Here is a 10,230-nt window from a genome sequence, read left to right as displayed (position 1 = left end):
AGTAAGTGGATTCTTGTCTTTTCCTTCTGTGGTTCCTCTTCCTTCTCTCCTTCCTCTTCTTATTTCCCCTTCCCTTCTCCTCTCTCTTCCTAACCTACTGTTTTCTTCTACTCTACTTCCTCTCCCTCCTTCTCTTCTCCTCCTTCTTTGCCCTATTCCATATTTCCCCCTCTTCCTATTCTTCTCCCTCCTATCGTTCTTCTCCCCCTCCTATTTCCTCTTACCTCCTCCTCTCACTCTTGCCTATTTTTTCTTATCCTCTGACTTGGGTCAGGTACTGACCTAGGTCTTGGCTTGATCACTTATTACAGGGTATGTGACTTTGGACAAGCTACTCTCTGAACCTCAGTTTCTCCATTTTTAAAAGGTAGAAAATAATATGAATACCACCCATCTGGCGGGGGGTGGGGGGTTCTTTTGAGGATTAGAGGTAATATCATTGAGAATGCTAATACGTATTTTTGAGACAAAAGTAGCTATTTTATCATTAAGTCTCTGTGGCTAGCAGGTTAAATTGTGAGCTGGACAGTAACTAATTTAGTGTGCTGAGACATTCACGCTGGTTCTATCAGGTCAATGCTACACTGGATAGTGGAGGAAGAGCACTGGGTTAGGAGCCCGGACTCCTGGGCTCTAGTCCCTGCTTCGATATTTGCAACCAAAGTGAACACAGACAAGCCAGATTATCCAGGGTTCACTTCTTCTATTCTTACACTGTCAGACCCAGAGCAGCTGGGTCAAGTGGTATTTGCCTTAATGTACAGCTAGTTCCTTTTATATACGTCAGTGTTAAGCTTAAAAGCCAAACTGAAACTATTTCAACTTGGAGAAAAATTTAAAAATGTTCTAACCCGTCTTTTCATTCAAAACACTCACCATTTAATTCCCTCTTGAATCAGCCCAGTTGGGCCCTGGCAAACACATGGCCCCACTGTACTGATCTGGTCTCAACTGAGTGCCCAAAGTGAGAGATAATGGCAATAGGATAGTCTGTTACTATGACTTTGTGTAAAGAACATTCAAGTAGAAGTTTCTACCAATGTATGATTGAGGGGCTGGTGGTGGGTCCCTGTTTTGCATTAATTAAAATATTCACTCTCTTTCTAAATTGATTATTTGTACAAATGTTTATCTCTGTGCTTATGAGTAGATCTGATAAATCAATAAATGTGTTTCCATGTTTTCTTGACTTTCTCTCTTTGCCCCCTGACATTTAGTGTGTGAAAGTAAGTACCCTCATCATTGACACATCTTTCTGTTAACACACATGCTGACCAGGAGCGACAGCCCAAAAAGGCTGGCTGAAACTACCAGGCTGAACTGACAGGGACTGTGTGTGAGTGTGTGGAGTTAATTACTACAAAGCAGTGAATCACACTGCATTTTTTGCCTCCTGTACTTACCTCCAACAGATGAGCATCAAATCCTTTTATTTTTGGCCCAGGAACTGGCGGAAAGATGCAGGTCACCATGCTATAAAATAATTCATGAGATTGGCTAAATGACTCATTTCTGACTTTGTAATTTTTGAAAGGTTAGTGTAATAGCCACTATATGCACTGTGGTAGAGATAGGACTTAGAGTTTGGCAGCTCCATGAAACAATCAATGATGAAAATAAAATTACAGAGGCCTATATTAAAATTAACTCTAGCTAATTAAGGAGGCTGATTTTGAAGTTAGTGGATTATTTGGACTATTTGCTTCTCTTGAGTTTAGCTACTCTTGCCAGATTTTTACTGTTTCACAACTATGAATCTCTGTTTCATAGAAAGAACATCAGCCTGAAATGAGTCAATTTTTCTACTTTTTATAGCACTGATAAAAGATTTTTTTTTTTTTATGGGCAAACACACTACATCTAATGGCTAAAGTGAAGATTACCTACAGGTGTCCATCATCTTTGTATTATCTTTTTTGTCGTTATCCCTGACTATCATGATTGGGAGGAAAAGTTGAGAGACAGTGAAGTACCTATAGCCCTTCAAAGCCACTGCCCAGACAATAATCAAACAGATGACAGCAGAAAGGACAGCCACAGAGATCCATACGGTTGTATCATTCATGATGAAGTCTAAAAAACAAACAGCCAGAAAGCTCTGATCACGTACAGCATCATTAAAAACAAACAAACCTAATGAATGAAACTCTTAAATGTTTATAAGGAGGAAATGTTAAATGGAGGAAAAGTGTTTTCCTCCATTTATATATATTTTTTTATTTGAACAGCAATCCAAAGTATCATCAATGACAGGGCTATTTTCTTTTCAATATTATTAATATTTTAATATGTTGCATATGCTTTATAGTACTCTAAAAATTTAAAAATCCTTCCACATATTCTTTTTAATTGATCTTTAAAGAGGAAATCCAAGGTCACATGGTCATTTGCAGTAACAATAATAAAAGCTAACATTAACTAAGTTCTTACTAAAAGCCATCAATGGTGTTAACCTCTTTGCCTACATTGCTTTGTTATAAAAGATAAGAAAACTGGGAATCACAGAAAGATTTACCAATGAACATATAACTATAGTGTTGCAGGCTGGCATTTGAACTCAGGCTTTCTGCCTCTAGACCCTGTGCTTTTGTTAAGAAAGAGTCAGGACTGGTCAGACTAGATGCATGCCTGATTTGCAGTTCAATACCCTTTCCAGTATGCCAAGCCAATGAAAGCCCAATGCTTTGGTCAGGCAAGTTGTTAGAAGAGCTAGACTTTCCTGCGTGGTTCTGGAAAAGACCCCTAACTTTGCTGAGGTTTGGTTTCTTCACTTTTAATTCTTAATGATAATCATGTTTTCTGAATACCTGGGAAGGTTGGGAGGACCAAATAAGGTACAGGTGTTGTAAGCTGTAAAACATCTTAAAAATGCAAGTTGAATTGTTCCCTTATAGAAGACAAGCTACTGAATTAAGGTGCTTTGCTGGAGCTGTCTATCTTATATCCTGTGTCTTCATGAAGAGACTGAAGTGTAATCCATAGCAGAGACTGAGCACTGGTTCATGTCTTTGAGACAGGGTACTGCCTTATAAATTCTGGAAGAACTAGAGGACGACCTTGACCAAATCCTCTAAATGATAGGAATGGGGCAGACGGTGGGAGCAGAATAACTGACCATCAAGCCCCTTGAGGCACCAGGCCCATGTCTGTAGCCTTATCCTAGAACTATTCTCCACTGACAGTAATCCAGGGAGCAATGCTGCTCTTCAAAATGTCTTTGTATTGGGCAGAAAGATTATAAACCCATCTCTATTGCTCTGGCTAAGGCTCACAATGGTTTCTCTATTAGTAGTTATTATATGCAAACATACCATTTAAAACATATTTAGGGACATAAGCAAAAAAGAGCCAAGACACTCACCACTAGGTATCTGAATGAAGGTCGCTGGACTCCATGCACTCCAGTATCCATGATCTGGTTTGCAGCGAACCTGGACAAGGTATTTCTGTCCTGGATGTAGGCTGAGAATCTTAAACTCTGTTTGCTGCCCAGCAAAATGGGTCTAAGGTAGGATAAGGAAAACAGAAGTCACTTCTGACATTTGTTGTGAAGAAAGAGAGTTTTCCCCTAAAAAATAAACTATGGTGGAGTTAGGCTGAACAACCATACACAAAGAATTCCCTGCTGTCACTGCTCCACTGTCTTATCCCTATCTCTTCCTCCTCTTAAAATTGCTCACACAAAAATTTAGCAGGTTTTCTATCTCTCCATTTGGGACTCTACTTCAGAAAAGTCAAATATTCTGCCTCCTTCCCACTTTATGGAAAACAACTACTTAATAAATGTAGAAAGAATAACAAAATTGGCCAGGCACGGTGGCTCATGCCTGTCATCCCAGCACTTTGGGAGGCTGAAGTGGGCGGATCATCTGAGGTCAGGAATTCGAGATCAGCCTGACCAACATGGAGAAATCCCGTCTCGACTGAAAATACAAATTAGCCGGGCATGGTGGTGCATGCCTGTAATTCCAGCTACTCGGGAGGCTGACAAAGGAGAATTCCTTGAACCTGGGAGGCGGATGCTGAAGTGAGCCGAGATAGTGCCATTGCACTCCAGCTGAGTGACAAAGTGAAACTCCATCTCAAAGGAACAAAACAAAACAAAATTCAAGAATTGTTAGCTTTTAAATCCTAATGAAATAACCAATTCAATAATAAATTGGTGTTAAAGACACAAGGTGAAAGAGAATTGGGCATTCATGTACGGTAAAGTAGTAGTATACAAATTAAACATGACTTTACAATACAGGGATCAGTGTCATCTCCTCAATTCAGGGGCCAGTTTTAGCATCACTTCTGGTGGGTCAACCAGATGGTTTTTGACATCTGATTAAATACAATATGGAGTACATAATATCACCTCTGAATTTACCAATCATTGGTAAAAACTGTTCAGCCTACATCTAATTAAGTCTGGTTACAGGAAATGGAGGCATAGAGAAATTAGCTAAATGACCCCACAAAGAACTGATCAGAGAAATGTACAAGGTGGGATACTCTATGGGACAAGTGGCCCAGTCTCCTCATTACACTGAAACTGAAGGAATATAACAACCAGTTACAATGTGTGATCCAGGAGCAGATTCTGGTTTGGCCAAAGTGGCTGTTAAAGATATTTGGAAACATTGGGAGGAATTAAACTAGGGACTGGGTATCAAATGAGATTAAGGAATTTTAATTTTCCTATATGTGATCCTATTATTTTGGCTATGTTTGGAAATGTGCCTTTTTAAAAGAGGCATATACTAAAGTATGCAAAGATGGAATATTGTACTGCCTGCAATTTACTTACTATTTCTTTAGGTCGAAGTATTTTATTTTAATTTTAAATTTTTATTTATTTATTTTTTTGAGACGGAGTCTCTCTTGTCGCCTAGGCTGGTGTGCAATTGCATGACCTTGGCTCACTGAAATCTCTGCTTCCCAGGTTCAAGTGATTCTCCTGCCTCAGCCTTCCGAGTGGCTGGGATCACAGGCATCCGCCACCACGCCCAGCTAATTTTTTTGTATTTCCAGTAGAGATGGGGTTTTGCTATGTTGGTCAGGCTGGTCTCAAACTCCTGACCTCAAGTGATCGACCTGCCTCAGCCTCCTAAAGTGCTGGGATTACAGGTGTGAGCCCCTGCGCCCAGCCTATTTATTTATTTATTTTTTTAGATGGAGTTTCGCTCTTGTTGCCCAGGCTGGAGTGCAATGGTGCCATCTCGGCTCACTGAAACCTCCGCCTCCTGAGTTCAAGAGATTCTCCTGCCTCAGCCTCCTGAGTAGCTGGGATTACAGGCGCCTGCCACCACACCTGGCTAATTTTTTGTATTTTTAGTAGAGATGGGGTTTCTCCATGTTGATCAGGCTGGTCTCAAACTCCTGACCTTAGGTGATCCACCTGTCTCAGCCTCCCAAAGTGCTGGGATTAACAGGTGTGAGCCACTGCACCTGGCCTGGTTGAAGTATTTTAAAGTGAATAAAAACATTTACTATGGTTTTGTGCCATTGACTATGGAGGATATACTGAGATGCCCCCTCCCACCTGATGCCATTTAAGTACTCTTACGAGGGTCTAGGTCTAAAATGTACTAAGGGAGGCAGGTTGGAAACCTTGCCAAATGCCTGTGCAGTGCAAGAAACTAGCCCAGGGAGAGCTGTGAAGATGAGCCCCTATCAATCCCAATAGAGGTGAGAAGGGCTTTTCACATCTGGGTGGGTCGCAACTGCATTGGAGGCCAATACGGTGACCCAATAATTAGGAGGAATGACCTGTTTTCAGCTGTGAGGGCTTTATCCTTGCCAAAGGCCATAGTTCCTTCAAAAAACATATGGATCACTCACCTCCCACTCAGCTGCTTTCTCCGGTTTTAATCGAATTTCATACAGGAGCGTGAACCAACCAGTTTTTAAGTCAATCAGGGTAGGTGGAGACCATTTCATCCACAGGTAGGGTTTTCTGTCTTCTGGCTGTTTTACTTCCACAGTCAGCTCCAAAGGAGGGTCTGGTTGAACTGCAGAAATACAGCAAACTCCAGTAGCACTCATTGCTTGCACCTTTTCTTTGGCTTTACCATTTTCTATTAGGAATTCCATTTTCTGTTTATCATCTCACTCTTCCCACTGTACTATAAGCCCCCCAAATACCAGGGCCTTTTGTCTTCTACCTCTTAGTATGTGACCAATCATATTTGTGCATACAGATGAGGTTTAGATGGTAAGAATAATAAGCAGCTGGGATTTCATTCTCTGCATGTTCTCGCTTTTCATCAGTTAGAGTCTCATAGCTATCCCCATAATTTTCACAATGACAGACACCAGGTGATAAAAATTGGGCTGAGATTTGCAAGTGTGAGTTGGCATGGAAGACTATAGGGAAGAGATTTCAAACAGCTTATTTCCCTCAGCTGGCAGTGAGATTCTTCTTAGTGACACACAGTTATTTTGTGAATGAGCTATTGATAATTATAACTCTGCAGATAACAGGTTTACAGATTCCATCTTCACTTCAGCAATTACATCTTATATTCAACATACATATTACACCCTGTGGTAAATGAGATCCACTCTCCCACATGCTAAATGGAGGCTGAGCTTTTTGGCAATGATCCTTTTGGTGATCTGATAACAGCCTGTTGGCCCAGTCACTCATTCAACAAATGCTTAGCAAACTCCCATTAGCAAAATGATAGCTAATGATTCTCTAGTATTTACTACATGCCAGGGACTGTATAAAATACTACCTCTGCATCATTTCTTACAATCCTCCAGCAACTCCATGAAGTACTATTACTGTACCCATTAATTTTACAGAGGAGGAAACAAGCTTAGAAGAGGGAAATTACTCACCGAAGGTCACATATTTGGTAAAAGTGTTATTTGAACCCATAACTATGTGATTTAGGGAAGTGGCCTCCACTATTTCACTCTACCATGGTTGTAAGACATTGCATTTGATGTCAGGTGCTGGAGAGCAGGCCTGGGATTAGGTTGAAGTGAGTGAAGTGCATTGGATACAAAATTCAAGGAGGGACAAATGGCCAAGAAGCATCTGAAAAGATGCTTAAGGTCATTAGCCTTCTGGGGAATGCAAATCAAAATCTCAGTGAGATACCATTTCACATATGCCAGCATGGCAAGAACTCAAAAAATGGAACATAACAAATGTTGGTGAGGATATGGAGAGATCGGAACCCTCAATATTGCTGGTGGGAATGTAAACCGGTGCAACCACTGTGGAAAACAGTCTGGAAGTTCCTCAAAAAAATCAGACTTAGAGTTGCCATATTGCCCATCAATTCCACTCCTAGATATAGACTCAAAATGATTGAAAACGGATGTTTAAGAAAATCTTGTATGTGAATTTTCATAGCAGCACTATTTATAATAGCCAAAATGAAGAAATCCAAATGTCCATCAGTTGATGAATGGATAAAAAATGTGGTAGAGGTCAGGCACGGTGGCTCATGCTTGTAATCCCAGCACTTTGGGAGGCTGAGGCAGGTGGATCACCTGAGGTCAGGAATTTGAGACCAGCCTGGCCAACGTGGTGAAACCCCATTGCTACCAAAATACAAAAAATTAGCCAAGCATGGTGGTGTGCACCTGTACTTCCAGCTACTTGGGAGGCTGAGGCGGGAGAATCACTTGAATCTGGGAGGCAGAGGTTGTGGTGAGCCAAGATTGTGCCATTGCACTCCATCCTGGGTGACAAGAGTGAAACTCCATCTCAAAAAAAAAAGTGGAACAGCTACATATTTTATGATTCCAATATATATATATATATGTGTATATATATATATATATATGTGTATGTGTATATATGTGTGTGTGTGTGTGTGTGTGTGTATATATATATATATATGAAATATCCAGATGAGGCAAACTCCCAGAAACAGCAGATTAGTGGCTGCCAGGGGTTGAGGAAGGGAGAAATGAGAAGTAACTGCTTAGTAGTGGATGTGAAGTTTTCACTGAAGGAGACAAACATGTTACAGAACTAGATAGTGGTGATGGTTGTAGAACATTGTAATAAACTAATGCATTCAATTGCATACTATAAAATAGTTGAAATGGTGGATTTGTGTTTTGTGTTTTTTACCACAATAAAAACAAATGAAGTGGCTCCGTGCTGGCAAGAATTTAAAAAAAAACGAAGGAGGCATTTACTTCTGTAGGCTCCTGTAGGTACAGGCCTTGTGAATACCTTCCTGAGACTCAGGTGCTGGATGCTGGCTTGCCTCACCCCAGTCTCAGTTCTGCTGGTCAGTGACATTTTCTCCATTCATTTATCACCTCCTTAAATCAATCTCTGTACCAGATGGGGAAAGAGTGGCTGTAACTATAGTGTACTTGGCATTATGAGCTACATTTGCCTAAAAACCAACTTTTAAAAATTTGTGATCCGTGATCCAGTTCCAAGATGGCTGAATAGGAACAGCTCCAGTCTACAGATTCCAGCATGAGTGACACAGAAGATGGGTGATTTCTGCATTTCCAACTGAGGTACCAGGTTCATCTCACTGGGGCTTGTTGGACAGTGGGTGAGCCAAAGCAGGGCGGGGCGTTGTCTCACCCAGGAAGTGCAAGTGTTTGGGGAATTCCCTTTCCTAGCCAAGGGAAGCCATGACAGATGGTACCTGGAAAATCGGGACACTCCCACCCTAATACTGCACTTTTCCAACGGTCTTAGCAAACAGCACACCAGGGGATTATATCCAGTGCCTGGCTTGGAGAGCCCCATACCCATGGAGCCTCGCTCACTGCTAGCACAGCAGTCTGAGATCGAACTGCAAGGCAGCAGGGAGGCTGGGGAAGGGGCATCCACCATTGCTGAGACTTGACTAGGTAAAAAAGCAGCCAGGAAGCTTGAACTGGGTGGAGCCCACCACAGCTCAAAGAAGTCTGCCTGCCTCTGTAGACTCCACCTATGGGGGCAGGGCATAGCTGAACAAAAGGCAGCAGAAACTTCTGCAGACTTAAACGTTCCTGTCTGATAGCTTTGAAGAGAGTAGTGGTTCTCCCAGCATGGAGTTTGAGATCTGTGAACAGACAGACTGCCTCCTCAAGTGGGTCCCTGACCACTGAGTAGCCTAACTGGGAGACACCTCCCAGTAGGGGCTGACTGACACCTCATATACCTGGGTGCCTCTCTGAGACGAAGCTTCCAGAGGAAGGATCAGGCAGCAACATTTTCTGTTCTGCAATATTTGCTGTTCTTCAGCCTCCACTGGTGATCCCAAGGCAAACAGGGTCTGGAGTGGACCTCAAGTAAACTCTAACAGACCTGCAGCTGAGGGCCCTGACTGTTAGAAGGAAAACTAACAAACAGAAAGGATATCCACACCAAAGCCCCATCTGTATGTCACCATCATCAAAGACCAAAGGTAGATAAAACCACAAAGATGGGGAGAAACCAGAGCAGAAAAGCTGAAAATTCTAAAAATCAGAGAGCCGCTTCTCCTCTAAAGTAACGCAGCTTCTCGCCAGCAATGGAAGAAAGCTGGACGGAGAATGACTTTGACAAGTTGAGAGAAGAAGGCTTCAGACGATTGGTAATAACAAACTTCTCCGAGCTAAAGGAGGATGTTTGAACTCATCACAAAGACGCTAAAAACCTTGAAAAAAGATCAGATGAATGGCTAACTAGAATAAACAGCATAGAGACGACTTTAAATGACCTGATGGAGCTGAAAACCATGGCATGAGAACTATGTGATGCATGCACAAGATTCAGTAGCTGATTCAATCAAGCGGAAGAAAGAGTATCAGTGACTGAAGATCAAATGAATGAAATGAAGCGAGAAGAGAAGTTTAGAGAAAAAAGAGTAAAAAGAAATAAAAAAAACCTCCAAGAAATATGGGACTATGTGAAAAGACCAAATCTATGTCTGATTGGTGTATCTGAAAGTGATGGGGAGAATGGAACCAAGTTGGAAAACACTCTTTAGGATATTATCCAGGAGAACTTCCCCAACCTAGCAAGGCAAGCCAACATTCAAATTCAGGAAATATAGAGAATGCCACAAAGATACTCCTCGAGAAGAGCCCCTCCAAGACACATAATTATCAGATTCACCAAAGTTGAAATGAAGGAAAAAATATTAAGGGCAACCAGAGAGAAAGCTCGGGTTACCCACAAGGGGAAGCCCATCAGATTAACAGTGGATCTCTCGGCAGAAACTCTACAAGCCAGAAGAGAGTGGGGGCCAATATTAAACATTCTTAAAGAAAAGAATTTTCAACCCA

The 10,230-nt window shown here is 41.6% G+C and overlaps 1 protein-coding gene across 1 annotated transcript in view; it reads right to left on the bottom strand.

Moving 5' to 3' along the window:
* The window catches only part of PRLR (prolactin receptor), a 186,931-nt gene that overhangs the window by 10,971 nt on the left and 165,730 nt on the right, over positions 1–10,230 (bottom strand). The window contains exons 7-10 of the mRNA XM_011969112.1: positions 5,827–5,996; positions 3,362–3,503; positions 1,974–2,073; positions 1,404–1,473 (exon numbers count right to left, since the gene is read on the bottom strand). Coding sequence (XP_011824502.1) covers positions 1,404–1,473; positions 1,974–2,073; positions 3,362–3,503; positions 5,827–5,996 — 482 coding nt within the window. The remainder of the gene's footprint in view (positions 1–1,403; positions 1,474–1,973; positions 2,074–3,361; positions 3,504–5,826; positions 5,997–10,230) is intronic.

Source organism: Mandrillus leucophaeus, unplaced genomic scaffold (genome assembly GCF_000951045.1).
Source record: "Mandrillus leucophaeus isolate KB7577 unplaced genomic scaffold, Mleu.le_1.0 Scaffold873, whole genome shotgun sequence".
In the NCBI taxonomy this organism is placed as follows: Eukaryota; Metazoa; Chordata; class Mammalia; order Primates; family Cercopithecidae; genus Mandrillus; species Mandrillus leucophaeus.
Note: the sequence above shows the minus strand (reverse complement) of the source record. Positions and strands in the feature narration are given on the sequence as shown.